The sequence below is a fragment of the Macroventuria anomochaeta genome, assembly GCF_010093625.1.
Source record: "Macroventuria anomochaeta strain CBS 525.71 unplaced genomic scaffold BU25scaffold_1, whole genome shotgun sequence".
Lineage (NCBI taxonomy): Eukaryota > Fungi > Ascomycota > Dothideomycetes > Pleosporales > Didymellaceae > Macroventuria > Macroventuria anomochaeta.
The window spans coordinates 2,174,318-2,201,393 of record NW_022985362.1 but is presented as its reverse complement, the minus strand read 5'-3'; the positions used below and the strand labels follow the sequence as shown (position 1 = coordinate 2,201,393).

The window sequence follows — 27,076 nt, the reverse complement described above, 5'->3', positions numbered from 1 at the left end:
AAGCCTGCACCAATCATACCCCGGTTGTAGCTGGAGTTTCAAGTACTTATGCTGATCTTCAATCTAAAGTTCTCGAGTAGGTCGGTACTTACAAGAGACTTACCCACTTCTGTATGGTGTCCGAAAGCCTTGCAAACCTTAAGTTGTATGCAGTTGTACTCGACAGGGGGTGTTGCGGGGCCCCGCTTTCACAGGCATCGGCCTCGGCATCAGTACGAATGTGCGAGCACGTGTATTCCGACACCGTACAATCCAGCCTTTCTATGATGGTACGAGCATCAATTTGACTGCTCGGAAAGGCGTCATACTTTCGACAAATGTCTGGAATATACTTTCTTCCTTGGCCGTAGCCTCGCCTGTGTAGGAGACGAGGCGGCATTTTACTACTCGTCTCGGCTTGTCACTTCGAAAGCTATTCGTGTGTCCTCCGGGATTATAAGACTATAGGGTCTGAGAGTTACACAGTATTTCCTAGAGCTACTCTTGAGTCCCATACGGTACGAGGTAAGGGCGATACCTTGAAGGACGTGTGGATGCGTGGCCAACCAAAAACGCATGGCGGCGCGTGGTAAGGCAGACACATGGTCTTAAGCCCTACGTAACATCTGAAAGTCATTCCAGAAGGACTTGTCAGTTGTCGATGATATTGTCGGCACGATGATGGAAAGTAGGGTGAGGATGGTGCGTTGGAAGGGTTGTCTCAGTTCGGCGCTAGCGCCGGCAACCTGCCCTCGCTGTCCGAGGCTGCGCCTCCTCTCGCTCACCGACAACATCTCGACACACTTCAGAGCATGCGGTTGTCTTGACCGGCATCCAACGCGCATCTACTCGATCTTGTTGCTGCAACTCCCGCCACAATGCACTCGATTTTGTCCCACATGCGAGGCTCTAAGACCACAAATAGTCGGTCTCCCCATTTGCCATTATGCAGATCAAAGCCGCCCTTACACATGCGACAAATATAGACATCACTATGAATCCACATCCGGAAGTAGAATAAAGCAAGTGTGAATACATGGTCAGTTGGTGTCATTATGCAGATCAGGGCCGCCCTTACACACGCGACAAATATAGATACCACTATGAATCCACATCCGGAAGTCGAACAAAGCAGATGTGCATACATGGTCAGTTGATAAACGCATGCACAACAGCACCTCAGTCTTTCGCCTAGGTCGCAGTGCTTGTGCTGTTTCTCTATGATGCTCGCATCATCATTCATCGACATATCGATAGTACCCATGAACGCTCTTCAGCGACGAGGTGCGACCTCTCCACTAAGCCGAGGAACCATTATCAACATCATCTCCTGGGCACTGCTCGCACTCGTTATCTCCACATTAATCGCTCGCTTCGCAGTGAAGCTCGCAAGGAGGACGAACCGAAGGCTACTAGCACAGGACGATATTTTCCTGATAATGGCAGCTGTGAAAGAAGTCAAATCAGTGTGATGAACACTCGTGCTAACGAAGACCAGGTCTTCAGCTTCGGTCAGGCAGTAGCCGTGTCGATACAATGGAAAGACGCAACTGGCCAGCAAGTTTCGGACAAGTCTTCGAATGACGAGACTGTTTTCCAAAAAGTATACTTTAAATCCCGGCATTTCTCTCGGTACTGAATACTGACGATGATAGTCGGCCTACGTGTCAAGCATCCTCTTTATCGCCAACTTGGGCTGCGCCAAGATATCCATCAGTCTTGTTATGCAGAAGCTGTTCACTGGGCGTCTTTTCGAGTACACATCATACACGCTTGCACTGTTCACTACTGGGTGGACACTCAGCGGAATCATCGTTACCGCCTTCCAGTGTCGTTTGCCGAAGCCTTGGGATGTTTTGAAGACCAATGAATGCATCGACATAGCAGCCTTTGGCAACTATCTCGCTTCGACAAACATCGCCACTGAAGTTCTGCTGGTATTGGTGCCGCTTGCGGTCTGGACACAAGGCAGTCCGGTTGGCAACCGCTTATATGTATCGACTGTTTTCTGGTCACGGTTGAGGTTTTTGCCCCTCCCGACATCGCTGTTCAGTATGACTCTGACTCTGACGTTCCCAGTATCATTGCAGCAGTTAGCGCACAGCTGTACTTCTTCAACGCTTCTGTAACCTCGTCTTCGATAATCGACAGCTGGACTACTACCCTCTGCATGCAGATTGCCCAAACGCTATCTGTCGTCAGCGCATGTCTACCAGGTTTGCACCCTCTTGTTTCCAAAGACATGAGCGACACTGCCTCGACGCACTCCGCACAGAACGAGAACGGATCTCGATGCAACGGGAAGAAGTTCGGATCGCTAGCTTCACATACTTCACAGCCCAGCGTCGACTCGCAAACCCCATTCGAGCCTGTCGTATCGCCATACTGCCGTCCACTCGCAACCCACGGCCTTGTGCAATCATCCCTCAGCTGCGACTCCTACAACTTCCCTCGTATCCCTTCGAATGTTGCACTACCGCTCTCAACACCAGAGCCGCCCAAGAACATTTTCAACCGCTTGATCAGAAGTTCGTCATCGCTAGACCTAGATCCTCTAGGCACACCCAGGCATGTCAACGATCTTGGCTGTCTACCAGCTCCTGACTGGGACGACGATGAAGGTGTAGAGTCGGGAAGAGCGAGTCTTGAGCGACGGCCGACTTCAGAGTATGTGTTCAACAGGTCAAAGGTCATTTCTATGCCAGAGGAGAGGAACATGTTTGATATCGGGAGGGAGTGGAACGGATTTATGCCGCCGCTGCCGACACCTCAGATGCTGAAGAACCCACCGAGAGCATTTTGATACCCAGTGATCGGAAGTCGCAGTTACCATTCAACGAGACCTCTGCTTCATATCCACCCTGTTCATTTGGCAGCTAAGTGAAACAATAATGCAACCGAGTGTGTGCTCGCACTTCTTCCTCATAGGTGGCAATACCTGATTCCGGCACGTAAAAGCATGTGTACCACTGCTTCCAACCCAGCAAAAAATCCTTCCACAAAGAAAGGTAAGCTCAACTCAGCCATGACTAATATCAATGACCTCATCATCTCGATGGACAGCACAGAAGTTGATCCCTCCAGCCCAGCAGGCATTGTAAACCGTCTTACCGAGCAGCTGGCCTGCACAACGATGAAAGACGTCGACATAAACGATGACTCCTGCTCAGGCCCGTCTCCTCCTGCGCCTTCGATTATCTATAGTTGGAGGATATCGAGGAGAAGAAGGAAGGCGAGATCTCTGATGACGACTTCGACGATGATTATGATTTTGATTCGTCGGAGAAAACTCCGATCCTCATCTACGAGGATAATGTTGAGTTAGCTCCAGTACCACCGTCCTCGCAGGTCCCATTCGATCAAATTCTATTTTCCTACTACCAACACATCCGCCGACTCCCACCCCAAACGCTCCCTCAATTCAACTCCCTACCGGAGCAACCCGGCGGTATGCGCATCCTCTCCTCTACACCACATGGCTGGGCTACTCAGGCTGGGATCTGCAACACTTCCTACTTCTTGTCAGCGATCATGATTTAAAAGTATTGAGCCTGGCAATGGCGGTTGAACCTAAAAACCGGTAGGATGATTGACACAAGTGGTGGATGAACGGTGGCAAGGGAAACGGGGCAATGGGGAAGTGGTGGAAGGTTGATGGGGTGGTGACGCGATTTGGGACTTTGCCGCCTGTGAGCACCGAAGGGTATCCTTCCTATCCGTATTGGTTGCCGGAGCTGGAGGGTGAGGGTGGTGATGAGGAGGGCTATTGGGAGGAGTTGAAGAAGGCGTATGAGTACCTTCGCTAGCATGAGCTGTGGACCACTTAATATATGTGCTTACATTTCACCCGATCTTAACATCGCTAGAGGTCAATGTGTTAGATCAATCCAATAAGCTCAAAGTACACTGGCTTTCTCACTCGTGTCTCCTGCGTATCCGCGCAGCGACCTTCCCACCCGGCCTCATCGTCCCAAACGCCTCCCTCCTGCTCACAGGATCCAACTTCCTCGCACCCTCCGGATCCACCATCTCGACCTCAAACTCCCCAAACAGAATCGCCAACGCCACAATCCCAATATCCCTTGCAAAGAACCTTCCAGGACACTTATGCTCGCCACCCCCGAAACTCGTCCAGTTCCCTGCCAACCCTGCGTCGCTGAAGCGCTCCTTCCCTGCAGTACCGGTGACCAAGAATCGCTCGGCCCAGAATTCACTTAAAGGTTTGGAGACGAGTGCGGGGCGCACGGACGCCCATGCTGCAGTGTACTGGCCGGCGAATTTACTGGGGATCAGGACTGTAGTGCCTTGCTTGACGATGTAACGATCGTCAAGAGCGAAAACAGGGGAGATGACTTGGCGTGCGACGAGGCTGGCGCTGTATTTGCGGGCGGATTCTGCATAGAGAGATTGCAGGAAGGGTGTAGCGCTCAACTGTGCGAAGTCGTATTTTGAAGTCGTGAGGTCGCGGTGCGAAGTGAGTTCAGAGTATACGCGGGTGCGGAGTGATGGGTTGCGCAGGGTTTCGTAGAAAAACCAGAATGTCACGGGGACCATGAGACTTGTTCCTGCGTAGAGGAGGCCAAGGGTCTGGGCTGCTCGGCCGTCTTCACCGTGGCCGGGGAGAGAGGAGTACAATTTTTCGCGCTCTTGCATGAGTGTTGAGCCGGCGATGGGGTCCCATTGGGTATTGACTTTGTCTTGTTTGCGCAACTCGTCAGCTTGTCTGCCCCAGGTTTTGAAGTGCGATAGTAGGCGGTCTCGTGCGCCGTAGGCTTCTGATGCCATAAACCGCGGCAGGCCTAGGAGGAGGGTATCGGTGCTTTCGATGAATGTCCATAGGTCTTCGGCGAAGGAGGGGTAGCTGTCGACGATGGCGGAGCCGAGTAAGGTCTCTGCGACGGCACGCGTGGCTTGGTCTTCGAAGAATGCATACAGATCTGGGATGTCGGTCCATTTATCGCCACTTGCCTCAACATATGATTTTGTGATATTGTGCTTCAGCGTGTCGAAGAGTTTATCATCCAGTGAAGACAGCGCAGAGCCAGATGTGTGCTGTCTGACTTGCATCATTTGATCGTGATCCACGGTGCTCTCTGGAGATTTGTAGTAGTCAATGGCTGATTGGGGACTTCCCATCAATTGGCCCAAGATCTTCTCGTGTACAAATGGGTTTGCATCCAGCTCGCTCGATGAACGCAGGATCTTCCTCACATGTTCTGGATTGAGCACAATGAGCAGCTTTTCACCGGCAGCATCAATGAAGAAAGGTGTGCCGTCACCATACTTGTTCCTGGGAATATTAGCATCATTGGTGATGGACAATGAGGAATGCAGGAAAGCGCTCTTCTCGCGTCGAAGTCTTGTCTAGCACCGCACTTGTACAGACCTTGTGGGCGGCAGCAGAGTCGATACATGGTTGGATGGAAGACAAAATCTCTGCTTTTGAAAGTGCGAGTTCGAGTCTTTTGCCTACAAGAACGACACTGTTTCACAATGAAAGAGCAATCTTACAGAGACTGAGCAAGGAATCTTTTAGCGCTGTAGGCCATGCGCAGAGCATGACGAAGTCCCGGGGTCCAGTGTGGCAGTGTTGGCGGCGCAATTTCATGTTGTCGGCCGTTTTTGGCCACAGTGAACAAGTGACCCGAAAACACCCTCGTACAGAGGGATATTACAGTGACAGCGACAAAGAATTGAACGAATACATTCAGACGAAGAAAAGATGAGGTGAACGAGCCGTTGGTGTCCATCGCTGCTGTGGAAGGCTTCGTGAAACCGTGGGCATGCAGTACAACGCAGAGGCTGAACGTCAGAACCAAACGAAGCTGCCGTCTTGTCCCCCTTTCGACGTCGCGGTTGACAAGCGGTAGCTATCTCCGCGACGGGAGGCCTCACCTGCTAGGGCATGGGCGTGGAGTTTGTCAACTTCGATGTCGGCCGTGCGAGAAATAAGCTCGAGTGGGTCTTATTTTAGCGCGTTATTGTGATTGGCCCTGTAGCACGAGGTCGAGACCACGAGCTTGCGACGAGCTCCCTCGACATCCCTCACCTTCACGATAGCACAAAACTCCCTGACACAACGTGCTTCCTTTGCTAAACAAGCTCCTTCTACTTCTCTTTCGCACCTATTTACAACTCTCACGACTGAGTAAACCGCCATCATGCCTGGAGTCCGTAAGTAGTAGCCTGCCCAAGCTTGTTATCTTGAAGCCGTTGTTATGGTACAACGCGCTTTCACAGTGGCAGCCTTTGTCTACACTCAGGAAACAACACGCATGTCGCGAATGTCTGCTTCCACAGTGTGGAATTTCTTCCGCACACTTCGACGCCTTTGGACCATACCAATCTGACATGACACCAGCACCCGATGCGATGGAGCAGATGAAGAAGGCCTTCAAGGGTCTCTTCAGCAAGAAGAAGACCAAGAAAGAGGAGCTTGCGCCGACCGCCACCACTGAACAGCCCTCCGCAAGCACCGCGAAGCCTACCGAGACGACGCCCGCTGCACCAGCCCCGGCTACCGCTCCTGAGCCCGTCAAGAGCGAGACCGCTCCGGCCTCGACTGGCACTGCACCAGCACAAAGCGAGCCCAACAAGGACGAGGCTGCTGCTTTGGCTGAGGTCAAGCAGGCCACGCAGAGTAGGTCAACATCTTTTTTTGCTCCCGAGATTGGCGAACACGGTGATGACGACTATTGGAACGGATCCAGGCGGCGACAGAAGGTTGCGCTCGATAGCGACAGGGACGGTCTGCTCTGAGCAGCCGGCCTTTCCTGCCCGTCTGTCTGTCGTTTCGCCTGCTGTCTACCTCCACGCGCTCGTCTTTGACCGTCCGCACCGGCCTCATCGCGTGGCCCTTGGCGTCGACACGTCTTCGTCTCCCTTTTCTGTCGACATCATCAGCGACTTTCCTTGTTTTTTCGAAGATACCCATAGACTAACGGCATGTCCTTTTTCAGCTCCTGAGCCCGCTGGCGCTGTTGCACCTAGTCCACCGACTGCTGTCTCTGCACAGACACCCGCGACTGATGCTCCCGCAGCGACCGAGGCGAAGCCCACCGAGGCGCCTGCTCACGCTCCCCAGGCTCCTGCTCCTGCGCCTTCAGCAGACCTTCCCGCAATCCCCACTACCAAGCTAGCTCCTGGCATGTCCGCCACTAGCGGCCCTTTGGATGAGCCTGACTTTAGCACTGAGCAAAAGCCAGAGCCCACTGCTGCCCCTGCGACTGCTGCGGCGCCTGCTGCCTCTGCTCCCGCACCCACGGCTACCGTGTCTGAGCAGAAATAGGCTCGCTCTGATGCCACACTAAGTCTGCGAGAGGACGGTATCTCAACACCCTGGCCAACCAGCGGCCTTGCGTGAAGGCCGGGTGTATGGCTGGCAATATTCTTGTGTTTTTCATTCCCTAATACTATACCCCAATTACGTGTCAGCGAGCGAGTTGAGCAGTTGGTTCAGGCAGAAGCGATCCGGCGTTAGAGTAGCAAATTTAAGATGATAGTATGGTTCTCCCTATCACATATCTGTTCACAATGACAGTGACTATCGAATAGCATGAAGATGAACGCGCCTCTAGCATTAAACGCGTTCCAAAAGTCGTTCGACCATTGATGTCATTAGCGCGGGGCAAGTGCACCCGCGAACCACGTCAATGATTGCCCCTCGTCCAACATTTGTTCGAAAGCGAGACCCTTGATTGATCCTCACTCCCACTTTCCCCTTGAAATACTCCAGGTTTCATATGCCGCTCCAAGTGCCTGCCGCGCTACACACACCTATCGCCACACTCTCCTGCAGCAATCTCCTCACGACGCACACGACTCCAACATGCAGCGCACACGGAACGTTGGCTACGACGATGACGACCTGTATGATGATGACGACTACTACGAGGAAGAGGAGGCAGAGGTCATGTCGGCAGATGACAAGGAGCAGATGCGGATAAGCACCATCAGTACGCGAGAAGCTTTGGGGAGTGCAGGATCCAATATCAGCGACGCGCAAATACAGGAGGCGCTATGGCACTACTACTACGATGTTGGGAAGAGCGTGAGCTATCTGAAGAATAAGTTTGCAGCACCAGCACCAAAACAAGAAGCACAACCAAAGAAGGAGAAGGCTACATCACGCTTTGATCAGGCTGCAAGCGCAGCCGTCGAGAAGGCGCCCGTCCCTGCCGGTAAGCACCCTTATGAACAGTATAGCTACACGCAGTCAACCTACCCCGTTGCGTCGAGTCTACTGCTGCCGCCCGTAACGATGCCGTCGAGCGCACAAGACTTCTTTGCCGATGTTCCCTGGGGCAAGGTCCCAGCTCACAGACTGGGTGTGATTACGATCGACGAGCCGCACTTCAGAGGCGGACTTCTTGGTGGCTCTTCCAAATTGGCAGCACTTGCAGCAAAGCGCAGAAAGGAGAGAGAAGAGGCACAGGCTGCGTCGAATGCCAACGGCGAGATGGATGCAGCAGTCGCTATGCTTGACAAGCTCACAGTCAAGAGCCAAAAAAACGGCGCACCGGCTGGTGAAGCCGACCGCCCCTCGCGCATTTCCAAGTACACGGCTCGGAGGCGCTCACCGTCTCCAAAGCCAGAAGCTCCCGTCGAAGAAGCTGCGCCTGAGCCTGAAGCACCGAAGCCAGCAATCGAGGTCGAATACCCAGCGCAACGAGCTACAGCCTCCATGTTTGCATCCACTCTCTGCGGCACCTCGCGCTCCGCGCAGACTATCAACGTCCAACAAGAGTTTCCAGCGCCATATAGTCACTACAAGGATTACCAGGACATAAAGCCATTTGAGGGACCGAGCCCTGACGACATCGTACGAGCGGCGCAGGCAAACAAAGGCGCGGGCACGGGACGATGTTGATCTCGTGGAAGCACTTGCAGCGGGCTTTTCTAAGGCATACAGGAACCACACCGAAGAAGAAACCAGCGGTCGCTGCGAACGGGGACAAACTTGCCGATTCTGTCGAGAAATTGGCAGTCGACGAACCCAAAGTCAAGAGCAAGAACCTGAATGTCTTGGGCGAACTACAAAAAAGTGGCATGAAGCGGATGGCCAATTTTGTAGTCGTAGGTAAGTACTCTACGATATGCTTCTCCTATTGCATCATAATTCCTATTTTCAGTATGTGCTAACAATGACAGGGCACGTCGATCACGGCAAGAGTACGCTCATGGGCCGTTTACTATATGACTTGAAAGTCATTGACCAGAGATCGATCGACAAGCTACGCAAAGAGGCTGAAACAATAGGGAAGTCCTCCTTCGCTTTGGCATGGGTCATGGACGAGACGAGCGAAGAGCGCAGTCGAGGCGTCACTGTTGACATTGCGACAAACTACTTCGAGACTGACAAGTCCCGCTTCACCATCTTGGACGCTCCCGGACACAAAGACTTCATCCCAAACATGATCTCCGGTTCTTCGCAGGCCGACTTCCCCGTATTGGTGATCGACTCAAGCACGAACAGCTTTGAAGCAGGCTTGAAAGGTCAGACGAAAGAGCACATTCTGATCGCACGAAGTATGGGAATGCAGCACATCATCGTCGCTGTCAACAAAATGGACACCGTAGCATGGTCAAAAGCACGATTCGACGAGATAACAAAGAAGATGACTGCTTTCTTGACTGAAGCCAGCTTCGCCGAGAAACGCATCACATTCATTCCCCTCGCAGGTCTCACAGGCGAAAACGTCGTTACCAAAACCTCCAACCCTGCAGCAGACTGGTACACCGGCGAAACCCTACTAGAAGCCCTTGAACGCATCGAGCTCCCCCAACGCCAGTTCGAGAAGCCCCTCCGCCTCTCCGTCGCAGACGTCTTCCGCGGCGACCTGCGCTCTCCTCTCAGCATATCCGGCCGCATCGACGCCGGCACACTGCAAGTTGGCGACGTGATCCTCGCGCTTCCAGCCAATGAGACAGCGACTATCAAATCCATCGAAGTCCAAGACGCACCTGTTGACTGGGCCGTCGCAGGCCAGATCCCGACACTCCACCTCACAGACATCGACCCCGTGCATCTGCGCCAGGGCGATATCGTGTGCTCGCCCAAAGCACCCGTCAAGCTCGTCAAAGCGTTCACCTCCAAACTCCTCGCTTTCGAACACGTGCTACCCATGCCGGTCGAGGTGTTCAGGAGTACGCTGAACAGCCCAGGAAGTATCAGGACGTTGAGCGCCAAGTTGAATAAGTTCACGGGTGAGGTCACGAAGAAGAAGCCGAGAATTGTTAAGCCGGGGGAGGTGGCAAGGGTGGTGGTGCAGTTGGAGCGCGAATTGCCGATTGAGGAGGGTATGAGGGTGGTTGTTAGGGAGAGGGGGAGGACTGTAGGCGCTGGGCTGATGGAGAATGTGGCCTAGCTGTTACCAGTAGAGATGCAGACCAGAGCTCTCTCCCTGGGAAGATGTGAACAATATTATTTACGTTTTGATTGTTTACTTCGAATTGACACTCGGAGTGGCATACAGTTGATCCTGACCTACGAACCAGACGGTATCTCAGCTACCGTGTCTGCGCGTGCCGACCGGATTCGTGTGCCGACCGCGATCACCACCTTGACGCTCATACAAAATGAGGCTGTAGAGCCACACACAATGGTTATTATTATGAGAAATTATGGTGGAGTAGTCTATAGACCTATATGAACAAGTTTGTCACTTAAACTTTTGTGGCGCTCTGATTGGGCGGCCGCGGCTGTTATATGTTACCAGAGGGGATGGGGAGCGAGGCGCGGCAGCAGCACGACTACGGGCAGCTGCACTACCACGATTCTGCTTCTTTCCGGGTGCTGCAACCTCTGAGACCATGCGCTTGCCTCTTTGGAATAATTGTATAGGTTTTTTTTGGTGTTGCGCTCATTCCGTTGATGCTCTCTTTTGGCCTTGCGTTTGGCGACTTCCTTGGCCTTCTCAGCCTTCAGTCGGTCACGCGCTTCCTTCTCTCTCAACTTCTGCTCACGCCTCTCCTGCACAACCTTCTCCTTGTACAGCTTATTGAAGTGCCTCAGTTCAGCCATCTCTGCTTTTTTGAGCTCCTCTGCCTTCTGCTCTTGTTGTTTTGCCCTCTCACGTGAGCGTGCTTTCTCTACTCTACTAGGAGAGTAAAACTCGTCTCCACCGTGGTAGTCCTTGTGATGCTGAAGCTCAAGAGGCTTGCTCTTCTTCTTGTGCTTCTTCTGAGCCTTGAGGACCTCTTTGAGGCCTACAATCTCGTGGTGGAGGCCTGAGTTTTGAACTGAGATGTGGTGGAGTGAGCGCCTGATCTTCTTCAGCTCCCTACTGCCTTTGTCCTTGGCGACTTTACGCAACAGAGTCTCTGTTTTGAGCCAATCCTTGACGCTGTAGACCGAAGAAGAGCTATTTTTGCTATCGGAACCCTCAGGGGTGGGCCTAGCAAATTGCTGGAGGATGACGTTGGGTTGGAGGGGTGCTATACCTGTTGCCTCAAAGGACCTGAGTGTTGAAGTCGTACTTTAAGCAAAGCTCGTAAGCACTATTCTATTGGTTCTCGGGGATGAATACAGTAACAGGATTCCGATAGAGGTTGGTTGCAATGAGGAGTACAGATACAATCTGTCTGTCTCAAAGGCAGGGGTGACAATAAGTAGTACAGAGTAGGCTGTCTAGCTTGAAGGTCGGTTGAGATCCAAAAACAAACTTGATTGACTAGGTTGAACACAATGCCATAAGGGCAGTGTTCCTACTTGCTATATACTCTTAGCAAGTGTGTGTATGTCCGAAGACATCAGCGGTACTGATCACGCTGAGCAGTGATCGCACTGATCACTGATCCGTCTGATCGCTGATCATCCTGATCTTGCCAAGATTGATCAAATCACGTGTGATTTGTGCAAGCAATCAACATACTAAAGTACGGTGTTGTTGGAGGGCCTTGTTCTTCGCACGAGCCCTCGTAAGCTGCGTTACCCCTTGTTGCTGCAGTCTTCTCGGTATCGTATCTGGTTATGAGCCTTGTCGTGGCGTTCCGAGTCCCTTGGTTGTAACACTGAGTATCAGCCCCTGAGTAAACGTACTCATCCACGCCTTCCAGAACAGGTGGAAGAAGTCGCTCTTCTTGATAACCAACAGTCCTTGGCCATGATGAAGGTGTGTTGTGAGCATCCGCACCAGATTTGTTCTTGCCCACCATCCTTTCTTCAGTCTTTTCTGCACAGCATCTTTCTTATCCTTGGTCATGTCTGTCAATTGTTGTAACACGTCGAGTGTATCGTTTTCGAAGAAATCGTCGTTGGGCTCAGGGAGCTGCTGCAGCTTCGTCCTGACTTCTTTACTGCAGGACCTGAAGATGTCGGTAATTTTGTCAATGTCCCAGCTTGCTTTGATGGCCTGTATCGCAGTGCGTCCTGGTGGAGTCATGTCTTTCGGATTGGGAGCGGGTGCGTTCTCCTTGCCACGAGACAACTTGGCCATTTTTGCGTGACCAGTGCTGGAGTAATCAGTAAGGATTTTGGAAGCGAGTTACCGCGGCACTTCATATCTGTCCATCCGGCGGCTGCTTATCAGTGCTCACAGCGAGAGACAGCAATCACTGTGTTTGCCGTACATCAGGGGTTAATAACATCCAAGGACTGTTGAAAGGAGACAAACATCAAGTACAATGGCCTTGCACAAGTGGAAAGATTTTCAGTGAATATTTTGTGGTGAAGTCGCACGTGCGATCGCGGACAAGTCGTGCATGGATAGGAAAAGGGCGAAAGAAGATGAGTGCGGGGGGAAGTCAGGTATTTGGGGAAGCGTACCGAAAGCGACTACCTTAAACGAGGTGTGAAGCCGAGGGTGCCCCTAGCAACAACGTGCAAAAACGGTCGGTTCGAAAGGAGTGTATCATGTGAGGGCAGTACCTGGTTGTATTACTGCTGGCAAAGCCATAATGTGGTCGAGCAATACCATGCACCCTATCATCAATGGACCTACCTTCCATACGCTGATGGCCAAGTCTGCTCCCTACTCACTTTATGCATCAAGCCTCCTCACACCCTCCTCATCCACCAGCCACTCTTCCTTGTTGACACCGTCACCCACCACACCAGCAATCTCCATAATCTTCCCAGCAAGCATAATAGTTTCCCTCTTCCTCCTCTCGACCTCGATCTCCGCCTCAGCCACAGCGGTCTCCAGACTTCCGAACTCACTAATCCTAGCACTCGCGTACCCAATCGTCCTCGCCTCTTTGGCAATCTTGACCCGCCCCTCCCCTTCGATGCGCTCGCTGCTTGCTATTTGGCTGACTAGGACTGCGCGGCAGTAGGCTTGCTTGTCCGCGTCGGAAAGATGGGATGGCACGAGAAGGGTGGTGGCGTTACGGATTCGTGGACCAGTTGCACGGGGCTGGTTTGTGATAGTCTCACTTTCGTCAGCTGGAGACAGACTGAGGACCTGGCTTGGATCTGCATGTACAGGAGCTGTGGGCAGGTCTTCTCCGGTCGCTGCACGCTTTGTCTTCTTTGGAGGTGGCTCAGTATCTGCTACCTCGTTATTTGACCTTTTGCCTGCTGGCTGTGGTGCTACAGGCTGTGTCGATGGTTGGGCGGTTGCTGTCCCCTCAACTTGCGCGTCTTGACCTGCTTGGCTACCAGGATTCGGTCTTGCAGCTTTGGTTGCAGTTGTGGTCCTTGGCTTCCTTGTTAGCTTGGTAGTAGGCGGAGGTAATATCTCTTGCTGCGAGTCAGTTAGCAATAGCATGACACAATCAGTCTACAGTACTCACTTGTCCACCTGAATGGCTGACATCATCGGCCGTTTCGCTGGCATTGTTTGCAGGCCTCCCTTCGTGTTGATCTGTCTGCGACTCCTTATTCTTTCCTTTATCATAATAGTCCCGTGCAGCCTTGATGAAGTCAAGAGATCTTCCATGCGAATATTGTTTAGTAGGTGGAAATGCATCGTCCAGCTTTGCACGTATATCTTCCATGTCCCGTCCACGAGTGACATTCGACAGACTCACAAGCGCTTCGAGAAGGTCGAAAGGCCAATCGGTTACATGAATTCCAGAAGGATAAGCATCATCGGGGAGGTGATCGGGAATTGACCCTCTGTGTTCACGCCAATTGTCCAAGATTGCCTGTTCTAGCGCCAGACGCCCCTCGTGGCTATACTCGTCATCGACTGCGGATTGACTGCCTTGTCGTGGTTTTTGACCTTTGCCAGCCTGTGCACCTTCACTCACAGTAGACTGTTGCCTTGATGTGTTACCCTTGGAAGGCTCTCCTTTGTTTGCAGTCGTAGTTGTCTCGTCAGGCCGCGCCTTCCCACTGTTTACGGTTTCCGCTTCTTTCCCATCTTCTTCATCCTCGCCATCCTCGAACTTCGGATCCAGGTCTGTGATCAGTTTTTTCACCTCATCCCTGACAGACTTGTCCTTTCTCGCATCATCATCGCCAAAAGGTGGAGCTCTGAAGCCTCCCAAAGCTTTGGGTCTGTGGCCCTTTAGTCGATTGCACAAGGCGCTACGTAGTTTTACTAGTTGCTTGTCCCGCTCTTCCTTTCCGGGAATGAGCTTTGCTAGCGTCCCAAAGGCTTTGATAGTCTGCGTGGTGAAAGCGGCGTCATTGTCAAAGTGCAGTCTAAGTCTCGTTCTATTGTTCTCGTCCCCCGCGTCGTTGATCATCGTTTCGAAATCCCAGTCTGCTCGGGTGCATTCAAGCTGTTCGATCCTTAGTTGGTCTGCTTGATCCGAAAGCACAGCTGACGTTGGAGGGGAAGAGAGTGGAGGAGATGATGAATTATCCATAGGAGCAGAGTTGCATTCGCTGTCCTGCGAATCCTTGGGTGGAGTTTCCTTTTTGCTTCGCGGCTTCCTGGCCATTGAAAAGATGTACAACGATACTCCAGACTTTGAGAGTTAATGTTGCTAGTAGGGCACGAATGTTGCAGTAGCTCCAATCCGTTTATGAGCATCTTGTGAGCGCAGGTAGCAAGCGTGTTGCTCATCCTCTCAAAGAAACCAGTGACAAAGGTAATCTTCTAGTGATATCTCGCGTACAGCTAGCACAGATGACAAACATCGTCGTGCGAGAAGAGTGCCGATGCCAGCAGACGATAGCAAATCAGCTCGACAAGTACTGACCCAGATGTTGCTGCTAGTGCAGTTCGCTCACACGATGCTCAGGCGTCAGTAATCTAAGCTCGCGGCGCAGCCAACTCAGTAAAAAGACTCTGCCGTTGCAGCATGATGAGCTTCGATGTTGCAACATGAAAGATCTCAGATTGTGCTTCGATTTTCTGGCATTGTGACCACTTTATGAAGATTCTGGAGATAGACATTGCTTCATCCAGCTTCCAACACGGTCGATGTGTGTTGACTCTTTGGCATTGCGCAGTTGTTGCGTCCATAGCCCTGTGTCAGTGTACGAATCGAAGAGCACTCTTTCCTCTGCATACCCCTCGTAATACTGCTTCTCGGCGGGGTCGTGCGCTCGTATGCGACCAGTCTGTGACTTCATAGTGTGGCGAGCAATGCTCCGTCTGAGCACCTTCGACAGTTCCGCTGCTTGATCGTGAAGCGGACTTTGTGCACCGGTGGTGATGTTCCAGGCTGGCAAACTGATCTTCCCAGTGCCTGCTTGCGGGTAGACACGTGCATACGATCGACACCTCGTCAACTCAGGCGTTCCCAGCAGCTCTGGGGCTTTGCCATTGAAAGAATTGTAGTGACTCAGACTCATCTGAGTCTCAACGTCGAGGGCGTAGTCGGGCTGCTCAAGGGCTGGGTCCACAGACTGCGGCAGAATGAGCTGTGCATGCGGTGAGCGGAAGAAGTGGATTGGCGAGGCGAACCGATCGAACATGCCGTCTTGTCGTCGAAAAAGTACATCGCGCATCGCAGAGAGAGGCAGAGTAGGCATGAGAGAGTTCTCTGCCCAAGCGTGCCATGAAGTCATAGGCATGGCTTTCGGCTTCCGCTTTCGCGTTGCCTTGGCCTTCGGCAGCTCTCCCACTTTGAGTGCCTTGAATGAGGCCATCATGTCCTCATCAGCAGGGAACGCAGTTTCCTCGGTGGAGGATGGCTCTGGCAAGTCTGATGGGCTGACGTGAGGCAGATCGTCAGGAAAGACCCAATCCACAATTGGATTGTTCACGGCAGCGGCAGTGATGCGGCTCTCACCCACTCGACATTCTGTCAAAGCTAGCATAGTGGCGATGGAGCCTCCCATCAGCTCGCCACAGATTCCGAGGCGTGCGGCATAGGGCTGATGGGATCCATCAAGAAGCAAGTTGTCTTGGATCCAGTCGTACCCGTAGAGTACATCGTGATATGGTGTTGGGAACTGATGCTGTGAGGATGCACGGTAGTTGATGCGGACGATAGTCGCCGCGCTTGATGCACGTAAGGCGGTGATGACGCCTTCTTCCGCCCCAGAGTTTTGAGGGACTACAGGCCCTGGGGGCAGATAGATGAGAATAGGAGATGATGCATCGAGACCGTGGTAGACGTCAAGTCTGATAGAACCGTTTGATCGACATGGCACATCGAAATGCTCCTCTCGTGGGGGAGCTGTAACGACTGAATACGCGCGTTGGAAGAGTACACCAGCGCAAGCACGTCGTGATGAATGTGAGAAAGGTGTGCCAGACCGGATCGCCCTGAACAAACTGGAGCGAGAAAGCATCAAGACGCGTCTGAAGAGCTGATGAAAATGGTGGGACAGCAGCTGTGAACGTTGAAGGTAGAAGTGGCTCCTGCCCTTGCTGGGACGTGCCTGTCGTACCCAAATACGATGGAGGTAAGAGCGACCGGACGGAACGACAACAGGCGCGACTGAGCACTTGAATGATTAAACAGATCGACTGACTAAGGAGAGACAGACTGCGATACGATATACGGTCGCTGAACGAAGGGAAGGCCTCGAAGGCGTCTGGAAGGGTGTTTTAGTGGTACAGGGTTGTCAAGGGGGGGCGGCGCAATGGCCATCTCCAAGGAGATTGCTGAACCCCGACGTTAGCTGCTCAGCTTCCGCAGGCTAGAAGTACAACTCTACGCCGCGCCGCTTCTCGTGCTCTTGTCTCTCCCCTTGTCTCTCCTTATCGTGTGCGTCCTGCTTCCCCATTGTTGTTGTTGTTGTTGTTGTTGTTGTTCCTGTTGCTGGCGGCCTGGAAAACTCGTGGTGGACCCCTAATTCCAAGGTTCGATTGATCGTCGCTCCGCTCTGCGAACGGTGCACCGCCTTGCAAAGCTGCACACCAAGTCCTTGGGCTCACTCCTCTGCATGCGCCCGGAGACTCAGCCCTCGACCGCCGCATAGTCGCTGGTACCCTCCCCTCTGCGCTTATCCAAAATCTCGCCTCGAGCGTACTGCGACTGTCCAACGGCGCGGCACCTGCGAACCCCCTCAACAGCGTCCAAGGCTTTCCCCCCCGTACGGCGCGCAGCTCTCGCAGGATTCCTACGACCCACCCACGGACACACACTCAAACACACACGCATTGCGGCAATACTGGCGCCTGTTCGGTAGCACTCTCGAACCAGCAGCGACGGGCTCACCCCGGAGCAGCAGTTCACCATGGCCGAGGGATCGAAAGTACGGGCGGCCTTCACCCTATTGAAGAACCTCACACTGGCGGCGCTGCTCTATGGGGCCATCTATGGTATGATCAACTTGGTGAGCGACCCCAGTGTTGCTACCAAGGGGAAGCTGGGCATTCCTGCCTTTCTGGACAAAGCTGGGCCAACGGAGCTGATCAAGACCACAAAGTCAGGCGTCGAGGTCAAGTTCGCCGGCACCACCAAGACGGTCACCATCAACCCGCACGCCAATGTCTTCAACCGCCCCGTTACCGCTGTCAAAGTCAAGGACGACTACTTGGGCCCCCGCCCCCACGTCGACACAGAGGCCGATCTGCACATGCTGGTGGAGGAGTGCAGGGGTACATACAATGGCTTGGAGAAGATGAGGAATGTTTTCGACTGCCTGAAATTCTTCGCCGACGACGAGCACCGCTACTACAAGCTGCCAGAGGAGCCTGCTCGCGCCAGTGCACAGGACCCTCGTAAGGCCGAGTACGTTGATGCAGATGGGCACGACAACACACTGAAGAGCTATATGCCCGTCAAGGAGGCAATTGCTGCGAACGGATCGAGCATCGGAACCTGCCCAGGACCTATCATCCCATATCACGTCTACTGGACTGGCCCGGCGACATGGCGGGTCGAGGTCTTTCTCAAGAGCTACCTGTACACCCAGAACCTTGCGTGCTCTCGCCTTTGGCTCTGGCTGGACAGCGACAAGAACCCAAACGCTGTGAAGAACATGATGACGAAAGATGCTCTTTTCGCTCGCTTCTTGCCTCTGGTCGACCGCGGCGACATCGTACTGAAGGCCTGGAACTTCCCCAAGCGCATCCCTCTGCCCAAGGATGAGGAGGACAAGAACGGCTTCGGCTACTACAGCACACCCGGACGCCCCAACGCCGATGGAGAGAAAGCTTTGGCTGAGAATATCATCGAGGACAAGAACGGCCAGCAGTGGCTCGTTCTCACCCCGAAACAGATGACATTCCTGCCAGTGGCCGTCTCAGATGCCGTACGATTCATCGTCCTGCACATCCACGGCGGCGCATACTTCGACATGGATGTACTGATGCTCAGAGATATGCGACCGCTCCTCTTGCCCAAGGAGCATGCCTTTGCCGAGCGATGGGCAGCCCACCCACATCCTGGCGACTACAACACCGCCATCATGTCCCTCACAGCCAACTCTTCGCTCTCATCTTACCTGCTCTACGGCGGTATCCGCATGGGTGTCAACTTCCACCCACGTGTCCTGGGACGCATGGCCTGGAAGGATGGACGCGACCAGGAGTTTCTCATGCTGGAGACCGGCGCCTTCGATCCCATCTGGACCGAGTTCAACTGGGATCGCGAAGGTCGCTGCACCGTCCCATGTCTCCGTGACTACGGCGCAGCGTTCAAGGGCAGAGAGGGTTCACTTAGGGACGAATGGGAGAGCTACGACGGCCCACAGCTCGAACCTATCGATCTCGACAAGGCGCAACGCAAGGAGCTGAAGACACGCGGCCGCGAAGACGAAGAGCACGTCCCTGCATCCTCAGCTGCGACCCCAGCGAAGGCCGAGCACGCCGACTCATTCCAGCCTACTCTCGACGAAGAGGCAGAGCTGCGCAAGGCTGGTGTTGTCGCGGACTACAGGTTCGAAGAGGACAAGTTCCCGCCCAACAACCGCACGCTCGAGAATTTCTTCCGTGGAGCCTGGACATACCACATCCACAACCAGGTAAGCCCCATCCTCCCTCGTGCATTTCCGATGTTTTGCCACCCCGACCCCGCAGCCCTGCATTGTTCCTGCATCGTTGGTTTAGACGACCGCGTGGTTTGCACGTGAACGGCTACTGCCGCTCTCCAACCAATCAGAAACCCGAGCTAATGGAGAGATAGTGGCTCAAGCACCCCGAACCCTCATCGTGGATATCCATCCTCGAGCACGCGCAAGACGGCTTCTTCGCGAGGTCACGAACGAACCCGTATGGCGAGAAGTGGACGGGCCCGAATCTCGCGCCATACAACTACTGGCCAGAGTTCGTTTGAGCGCACCACGGCGCAAGCTCGATAACCTACCCCCTCTGCACAACTATGCCAGGTACGAGAGCAGAGTCGCCGCGCCGCGACTCGCTCGCATCCATTTACGGCCGTCATACTCGCATTCATGAATGAACGCCTTCGCCATCTGTTAACATATATCACCCATTTGGGCATTGCATATCAACACACGTTACGCGGTATATAAGCGTTCCTGGCGGTTCCGTGTACATATTCCGTGCTCGCTTTGGCGACTTTGGACTTTCGCTTCGCTTCGTACTGTACCTATACCATACCCTCGCTTGGCTGAGCTTGAGGATGTTGCTGTTGTTCTGTTCGCTTGTAGAAATGTCAAAACGATCCATTGTGCTTTGGTCCCAATTGTTTTCAAAACGTGTGCCACGCGTTGCCCGCCAATACGAACAGTGACCTGAAGAAGTTTGGCATGATTTGATTTCATGGTGGTGTGTTGGTGAATCTTCAAGTGAGCTGATGTGAGGTTCAATTCCTACCGAAGTGCGCCACGAAACCACATTAACAACTGGCGAGCCACAGCCATCCGCGACATGCATCGCATCAACATCCCTCTGCATGCCCATCACAAGCACCCGCACGACGATTGTTGTCATCATGCTCCGTAAATGATCACAGAATCGATGGGTGCAATTCTCTTGATTTCTATCCTAGCCCTTGCGGCTTCCAGCCTCTAACAACTCTCTTCCGCACCCATCACTCACAAGCTGTGTTTATCTACAAATCAATCAACGGCTCATCAACCTTGTGGACCGGCGCAGCCTGCGGCGCAGACGGGAAACTCTCCGGCCCATACCCGCCCATCGCATACGGCGTCGCGGGATTCCAATTACTCTGCTGGGATTGCTGCTGCTGGGGTTGCTGCTGCTGCTGCTGCTGCTGAGGAGCTTGCTGCTGAGGTGGTTGTTGATGCTGCTGCTGCTGTGGCGGCGCTTGATATTGCGGCGGCGCGTTCTCACGTGGGTAGGGAGGATTTTGCCATGCTGTTGCCGGCTGCGCTGGGGGTGAGATAGGTGCTTGTTGTTGTTGTTGTTGTTGTTGTTGTTGTTGAGGTGGTGCGCGATTGTACATTTGCGGTGAGGAGGATTGGGGTGGTTGCGAGGTGTAGCTTTGAGTGCGTTGGATGGGTGCTGACGCGCTGTTGTCGCCGTAATAGTAGTTTGCGCTTTCGGCATCGGAGACATTTGAGGGCGGTGCTTGAGGTGGGTATCCGGAAGAGGGTTGAGGTGGGTATTGGTCGGAGACTTGGCGTTGTAGTTGTGGCGATGGAGGTTGCTGGTAGGATGTGCTGGGCGGTCGCTGCTGGGGTGCTGCTCCGCCGCTATACGAGGCCAGATTCGGGTATGGCTGTGACGGTTGCTGTGGTTGCTGGTATTGGTCGTGAGGGGAGGCGTATGACTGCGGCGGGGCTGCTCGTTGGTCGAACTGAGGGTATGACTGCTGTGGTTGTGATTGATAGCTGGGTTGCGGCCGCCCATACGGATCTGCAGGAGCTGCGCTACTCGAATAGTAGTTTTCGCTACCCTGATACGCAGGTGCACCAGAGGGGATCTGAGGGTAGACGTTTGACGCAGGACGGGGCATTCCGTACATGGTACCGGCTTGGGTATACGTGCTGGACAGACGCTCCTCGAGCATACGATCGTAGTAACGAACGACAGTGGAAAGCTTGGCGTGGAGGTCAAGTAACGTTTCTGTCCATATCAGCTGGTGCACGGGGGAGACAGAAAGGATGGTAAGTACCGTGCTTGCTCATTGTCTCGCCGTATGTTCGCGCGAGTTTTGGCCGCAGCTTGCCTATGCTCTCGTAGAGTTCTTGTATCTGAGGCTCGCGCAGAATAGCGCCGGGAGGCTGATGTTGTAATCGGTCCACTAGTGTCGAGAAGAGGTTGATGTTCTCCGCCTCCACAGGGGTGAGCTCGTAGTCGTTCTTCGGTGCGACAAAAGGTGTCCCCTTTGAGGTGTTCGTCGCCTGTTGGCGGAAGTTCGTGGCATACTTCGTCTTCTGCTCTTCCATGTCGGCCAGCGAGGCTGCAATGGCGGCCTTCAAGTCGGCGTCCTCTTCTTCCTCTGGCTCAGGGTTTTTGGTTGTGCCATTGGGCTTGGATTGCGACTTCAGCTGCGCTTGCGAGACGAACCCAGACGAGCTGTTGCCCTTTGCATCTTCCAGACTCATCTCCAGAGCCCGTTTCAAGTCTGCATCGAAGCTGTCCTCGACACGCGGGTTGCGCGGCTCCATCGAGCCCTGGTATAGTGTCCTGCTCGGCCTGGGTGCGTCAGATCGAGGCGGTGCCGGTGTTCCTCGCGATCGGTCGGTAAGCTTCGCGTGACAGCCGTCGTCGACTCGTACGGGGTCCATGATACCAAGGTGTGGCAGGGGTATGTTGTTGCTTGAGCAGGCACCGCAGAAGACGTTGCCGCAGTTTCGGCAATGGTGCTTGCGGTTCGTGAAGGTGAAGGCTGTGCGACATCGCATGCACACGTCTGAGTCTGTCCATTCCGGCGGCTGCACTTGATTAGCACACGTTGGGTAGACGATTGCTGAGTAGACGTACTGCGCTGCTGTCGAGCATGCTGCTGGAGATGTTCTCCTTGGGTGGGAACTGGTACCCCTCTCGCTGCAAGCTCCGGTAGACCTCGTTGATGTAGCCTAGGTTGCTGCGCCCCTCTGCTGCCGTCGCCCAGGATTGTATAAGCTCCAGCATCTTGTTCTTCACGTCGTGGTTCGCCGCGACACCGCTCGGTGCCTTCATGAGGGAGGTCATGTTGTCCAGGAACTCGCGCGAAGCGATCTCTTGTATGAAGTGGGCGCCGCCGTTCTTAACGCAGGTATCCGTGAGCTGGCGCACGTGTCAGCAGTCTGTAGAGAGGCCTGTGTCAGCGTGGCGTACGTTTAGAGCTGCCAGCTGGACGTTGGGGTTCTTGTTCCCTATGCGCTTCTTCAACGAGCGCATGGCATCTTTAGGCTGCACTGTCTTGGACCGAATAACGTCGGATATCTCGAGGTTGAGCGGCATGTCCTCTCTGCACCGTATTAGCATTTTTGGCCGCGGCTACCTCAGCAGGCCTCCTTGCACGTACAGGCTCGAGGTGGTGGCGCGCTCAATCTGCTCATCGAGCGCGCTGTTGGTCGACGACCCGAACCAGCCCGCCATGGTGTTTGTATATGCGCGTCTACCGTACTGTTCGTATTCCTCTGTCGACCCCGGAGCTTCCAGAGAATATGTGCAGCTCCTACTGCTGGGGAAAGAGCCGGGAGTGCAATATGGCGGACCGTGGTACGGCGGAGGTGTGCAATGGATGCTCAGGTATGGCGGCCTTGGCTCCACTGCGATGACGCTTGTGGCCGGAGCCTCCACATGCAGACCACCGAGGGCATCAACTCGGCATGCGCCACACTTCACCCGCGCACACCGCGCACACCGCGCACACCTCACACACCTCGCACACCTCGCACGCCTTGCACACCCTGCACACCCTGCACAGCGCGCACCCCCTCGCTGTTCGACTCCGCTCCTATACACGACTCTGTAGCACATTGCCGCTGTCATAGTAACGAGCTCTGGCACCAGTCGAGTCCAAGCCCCACCGGCTGGGCCTCCACACTCCTACATATCTCGGTGCACGCGGCTACCTTACGGACACGCAAACGCCCCATATACCCCGGCCCTTCGCGTCCGACATGCGCGAGCTGCCCAGAATATAGAGTGCGGTAAAGAGTGCAGCTGCTCCCTTGCCGCCCCCAGATTCTCCACCACCCCCGCCAAATGAACGGCCACACCAATGGCGTCCACGGCAGCGATGGCGCAGGCCAGTCGGGAGGCGCTGGCGGTTCCAACCCACCCATCGCAGAGATCGTGGGCTCGGCGACCGAGACAGTAGAGGGTCTGAGACACCATTCGGTATGCTGCATGTCCTGGATTGCCATATGTAGCAGGAGCTGACTTGGCGTAGATCAAGCACCTGCTCGACCATGCAAGGCAACACTTCAGCTCAGCCAGAATCATGCTCGGCAACCGCTCTCCTGTCGCCGGGGCATACTGGGAATACTTAGTTGCCTACCAAATTGTCGCGGTTCTGGTCCCTCAGCATGGCGACTACCACGACAAGATCGCCGGCAGCCGCAACCAGACACATCGCGACTACAACACGCTGCTCAAGGAGATCTCTTCGGCGGAAGAGCAGTTTGTGCGCATAAAGAACATCATCAAGAACGACAACTTGAGAAATGGCGCCCATCACACCAGGTCCGAGTCAGCTTCATCCTACATGAGGCCGGACTCGCGCAATGGTACGGCAGTGCCCAGGAGAGACGATGAGTTGATGTTACCGAGTGTGCCCGCTTCAGCGCCAGGTGGTCGAGCTTCACCTGCCGGCTCAGCTGATTCTGCACGGAGAAAGCCAGTACCGCAGCCTAAGCCGCAGTCGTTACACGGTCGTGCTGTTCACCAAAGCTCGTCATCCATCAACGGAGATCTCGCCGACCGCTTTGCAAAGCTTCGTGGGGCTGGGCCACCGGTGGACGCAAGCTCAGCTCGCTCGAGCCAGGATCTGTCTGTCAAGATGCCGTCTCCTGCAGACTACCAGTCTTCCATTCGCCTAGTCGGCCCTCGTGACATGCCACCACCCCCGTCACGCCTACTACCGAAACTGCCACTTGACATAGGCATGGCAGCTTCGTTCCCAAAGGAACCGAGTCCGACCTATAGTCCAGCACGCAACATCTCACTGCCCGCGAACATTGCGCCACCTCGAAGTACGCCGCGAAGTATGAATGGTACTGGTGGACGCAGCAACTCGTTGGCAGCTTCGACTTCGAGTATCTCGAGCCACGCGCCTAACACGAATAGTACACCGGACTCGTACTTCCCAACACAGCAAGCGCCTCGTGCGCAAGCTGGCCGAACACGGTCCGTCAGTGCTGCCATAGAGCTCGAGATCGATGCGGCCAAGCTTTACGACTACTTGCGCATGTTCAACGTCTTAGTGATTGACGTACGAGATCGATCGTCTTTTGATGCAGGCCACGTCTACCAGCGCTCGGTCATGTGTCTAGAGCCATCAACACTGCAAGACGGCGACTCCGCAGAGCAGCTCTCAGACCGCCTAGTCATCTCGCCAGACGAGGAACAAGCCATGTTCGACAGACGTCACGAGTACGATGTAGTCGTCTACTACAACGATTCAACGATGAACACGGACTTTTTGACGAAGCAAAGCCGGACTGAAGACGAAGTGGCGCTCAAACGCCTGTTTGATACCCTGCAGGAGTTTAATGTGGAGAAGCCATTGAAGCGACCACCGATCCTACTGAAGGGTGGTCTCGATGCCTGGATCGATTTGGTAGGACCTCAGGCATTGAAGATGTCAACAACTGCTGCGCTACTAGCTACTGGCCAGACGAGGCCTCGAGGCGTTCGCCGAGCGCCTGCTGCGACGCATGCCGCCAAGCTGAACCTGCAACGCCGAAGACGAGAGTATGTGCCAATGGACCCCGAGGAGGAGCAGAAGTGGCTGGAGGAAGCTCGAAAGGGCAGAGCCGTGGTCGAGCAGCCGCCTGCAGACGAAGAGAGTGAGGAGCCCGAGTCACCATTCTATCGCACAACCGAGGATTTCTTACGAAGATTCCCCGATGTTGAAGGAGGACAGTCCATGATGCAAGCAGCTCCACGTCCGCCACCAGTGCCCCAGTATGTCGCGCCAGCCATACCTGTTGCGCCGTCTCGACCACCACCTTCCGTTCCTCGAGTCAGCTACAGCGGTGTTCACGAGCGACAGGTGGCTCCGCAGGGTCGTACCAACCAGCCGCCGGTCTACATCTCGCAGCCGCACTTTACAAACGTCCGCATGCACAAAACCGGGCTGATCAACTTTGGCGTGACTTGCTACATGAATTCGGTAGTGCAGTGTCTAAGTGCGCACCTGGTGCTCTCCGACTTGTTCTTGACAGGACGGTACAATCGAGACCTGCAAAGGGAAAACTGGAAAGGAACGAAGGGAATCTTGCCTGAGGCCTACGCCACCCTGATATCTAATTTGTTCAAGGGCGACATTAGTGCTGTTCGTCCGAGTACATTCAGGGTACGTACAATGGCCTGTTGATTACATTCGCTGCTAACGTGTTGCAGAGGATCTGTGGTCACTTCAACTCTCAGTGGGGTGTCGATCAGCAGCAAGACGCCAAGGAGTTCCTCGAGTTCGTCCTTGACTTCATGCACGAGGACCTCAATGTCACCTGGAACAAGACCCCTCTCCAGCCCCTTACGGAGAAACAAGAGCTGCAAAGAGAGCAGTTCCCTCGACAATACGCTGCGAAGATCGAATGGGCACGATACCAGCATCGCGATATGTCCGTCATCGGCGGCATGTTCGCGGGTCAGCACGCTTCGCAGCTAACATGTCAATCTTGTGGAATCACAAGTACAACGTACGAGGCCTTCTGGAGCCTGAGCTTGGAGATTCCTCGCGATCAAGCGTGCGACGTAAGAGACTGCCTGCGATCGTACTGCGCTGCCGAACGCCTGGCAGGAGACGAGCTTTGGCGTTGCCCCAGATGTAAGAAGGATCGCGAGGCCGTCAAAAAGATCACGATCACGCGAGCACCTGACACACTCGTTGTTCACTTCAAGCGTTTCAGTGCGTCACACAACGAGAGTGCTCGCAAAGTGCGGACTCCCATCAACTTTCCTCTTCAAGGCCTGGACATGAGCCCCTTCATGGATCAGCCTATGACACCAGAGCAAGAACAGTATATCGCACGAAACGCTCCCGATGGTCCGGCACAACTGGCTGGCCTGAAAGCAGACCCAACCATGAACGGACCATACATCTACAACGCATACGCCGTCATTCACCACATCGGCGCGACTCTTGGAAGCGGTCATTACACTGCGTTCGTCAAAGACAAGGCTAGGGGCTGTTGGCGATCGTTCAATGATGACCGACTTGTCGACTTCGAGCCCGGCAACTTGCAGCCGAAGGATCGTTTGCAAAACGAACGAGCCTACATCGTGTTCTACGAGCGCGAGAGAGTCGCGGGCGGCGCCTTCTAGGCTTCGGCGCTTCGCCCACTTCTCAGTACCATCACGACCAAGTTCGATTCTCTGTCACATATTGCCTACACTTGGATATCGCAGTATCATTCCGCATTGCGGCGGCGTTTACCGTTGGGATTAGCGTCACAGTCATTTGTTTTGAGTTTTGATACCTTTGAGTCACGAAGGGGTGGAGATTTTGTCTTTTCGAGGGCGTTCAGCATGCGTTGTGTGGGCTCGAATAGAGGTATTGGTGATACCACGACCGGAAAACAGCATTCGTTCAATGAGAATTATCTTATCCGATGCTAGCCATTCAGGTTCCACGAGTTTGATCGCCAGAGTTTCCCGCTCACCGTCATTCTGAAGGGCGTGAGAGGGTCACAAGAGCGCTAATGCGATATCGGCCCGCACAAGCTTGGACCAAACTTTTTATCGTTATCGGTGCGACCGCCCGCATTTATGCCCCA

At 54.1% G+C, this 27,076-nt stretch overlaps 10 protein-coding genes across 10 annotated transcripts; 5 read left to right on the top strand and 5 right to left on the bottom strand.

The window, feature by feature from the left end:
• Nucleotides 1-1,241: 1,241 nt before the first annotated feature.
• BU25DRAFT_486968 (uncharacterized protein) lies at nt 1,242-2,782 on the top strand (the record flags this gene model as incomplete). The annotated part of the gene is made up of 4 exons (XM_033700199.1): nt 1,242-1,427; nt 1,478-1,582; nt 1,635-2,002; nt 2,059-2,782. The coding sequence occupies 4 exons, from the start codon at nt 1,242-1,244 to the stop codon at nt 2,780-2,782; spliced, it is 1,383 nt and encodes a 460-aa protein (XP_033568181.1).
• A 1,072-nt stretch (nt 2,783-3,854) lies between these two features.
• On the bottom strand, nt 3,855-5,884 carry BU25DRAFT_405824 (cytochrome P450). The gene is made up of 2 exons (XM_033699873.1): nt 5,491-5,884; nt 3,855-5,269 (listed from the first exon to the last, which is right to left on the bottom strand). Exons 1-2 carry the CDS (start codon nt 5,727-5,729, stop codon nt 3,895-3,897), a joined length of 1,614 nt encoding a protein of 537 aa, XP_033568180.1. The 5' UTR covers nt 5,730-5,884; the 3' UTR covers nt 3,855-3,894.
• Nucleotides 5,885-6,045: 161 nt separating this feature from the next.
• On the top strand, nt 6,046-6,912 carry BU25DRAFT_405823 (uncharacterized protein). The gene is made up of 2 exons (XM_033699872.1): nt 6,046-6,153; nt 6,341-6,912. The coding sequence occupies exons 1-2, from the start codon at nt 6,141-6,143 to the stop codon at nt 6,736-6,738; spliced, it is 411 nt and encodes a 136-aa protein (XP_033568179.1). The 5' UTR covers nt 6,046-6,140; the 3' UTR covers nt 6,739-6,912.
• Nucleotides 6,913-7,807: 895 nt separating this feature from the next.
• BU25DRAFT_486965 (uncharacterized protein) lies at nt 7,808-10,395 on the top strand (the record flags this gene model as incomplete). The annotated part of the gene is made up of 3 exons (XM_033700198.1): nt 7,808-8,800; nt 8,860-9,058; nt 9,130-10,395. The coding sequence occupies 3 exons, from the start codon at nt 7,808-7,810 to the stop codon at nt 10,344-10,346; spliced, it is 2,409 nt and encodes an 802-aa protein (XP_033568178.1). The 3' UTR covers nt 10,347-10,395.
• Nucleotides 10,396-10,690: 295 nt separating this feature from the next.
• BU25DRAFT_486964 (uncharacterized protein) lies at nt 10,691-12,416 on the bottom strand (the record flags this gene model as incomplete). The annotated part of the gene is made up of 2 exons (XM_033700197.1): nt 10,691-11,421; nt 12,020-12,416. 2 exons carry the CDS (start codon nt 12,414-12,416, stop codon nt 10,691-10,693), a joined length of 1,128 nt encoding a protein of 375 aa, XP_033568177.1.
• Nucleotides 12,417-12,959: 543 nt separating this feature from the next.
• BU25DRAFT_453688 (uncharacterized protein) lies at nt 12,960-14,811 on the bottom strand (the record flags this gene model as incomplete). The annotated part of the gene is made up of 2 exons (XM_033700107.1): nt 12,960-13,664; nt 13,714-14,811. 2 exons carry the CDS (start codon nt 14,809-14,811, stop codon nt 12,960-12,962), a joined length of 1,803 nt encoding a protein of 600 aa, XP_033568176.1.
• Nucleotides 14,812-15,244: 433 nt separating this feature from the next.
• Nucleotides 15,245-16,615, bottom strand: BU25DRAFT_427376 (uncharacterized protein; the record flags this gene model as incomplete). Its single annotated transcript, XM_033699978.1, has 2 exons — nt 15,245-16,509; nt 16,600-16,615. The coding sequence occupies 2 exons, from the start codon at nt 16,613-16,615 to the stop codon at nt 15,245-15,247; spliced, it is 1,281 nt and encodes a 426-aa protein (XP_033568175.1).
• Nucleotides 16,616-17,506: 891 nt separating this feature from the next.
• Nucleotides 17,507-19,548, top strand: BU25DRAFT_417105 (uncharacterized protein; the record flags this gene model as incomplete). The annotated part of the gene is made up of 2 exons (XM_033699925.1): nt 17,507-19,237; nt 19,399-19,548. The coding sequence occupies 2 exons, from the start codon at nt 17,507-17,509 to the stop codon at nt 19,546-19,548; spliced, it is 1,881 nt and encodes a 626-aa protein (XP_033568174.1).
• A 596-nt stretch (nt 19,549-20,144) lies between these two features.
• Nucleotides 20,145-22,866, bottom strand: BU25DRAFT_17456 (ubiquitin binding protein). Its single transcript, XM_033699438.1, has 5 exons — nt 22,654-22,866; nt 22,464-22,596; nt 22,128-22,412; nt 21,316-22,078; nt 20,145-21,266 (listed from the first exon to the last, which is right to left on the bottom strand). The coding sequence occupies exons 1-5, from the start codon at nt 22,725-22,727 to the stop codon at nt 20,290-20,292; spliced, it is 2,232 nt and encodes a 743-aa protein (XP_033568173.1). The 5' UTR covers nt 22,728-22,866; the 3' UTR covers nt 20,145-20,289.
• Nucleotides 22,867-22,992: 126 nt separating this feature from the next.
• Nucleotides 22,993-26,910, top strand: BU25DRAFT_405818 (ubiquitin carboxyl-terminal hydrolase 2). The gene is made up of 3 exons (XM_033699871.1): nt 22,993-23,474; nt 23,527-25,653; nt 25,701-26,910. Exons 1-3 carry the CDS (start codon nt 23,340-23,342, stop codon nt 26,622-26,624), a joined length of 3,186 nt encoding a protein of 1,061 aa, XP_033568172.1. The 5' UTR covers nt 22,993-23,339; the 3' UTR covers nt 26,625-26,910.
• Nucleotides 26,911-27,076: the final 166 nt, after the last annotated feature.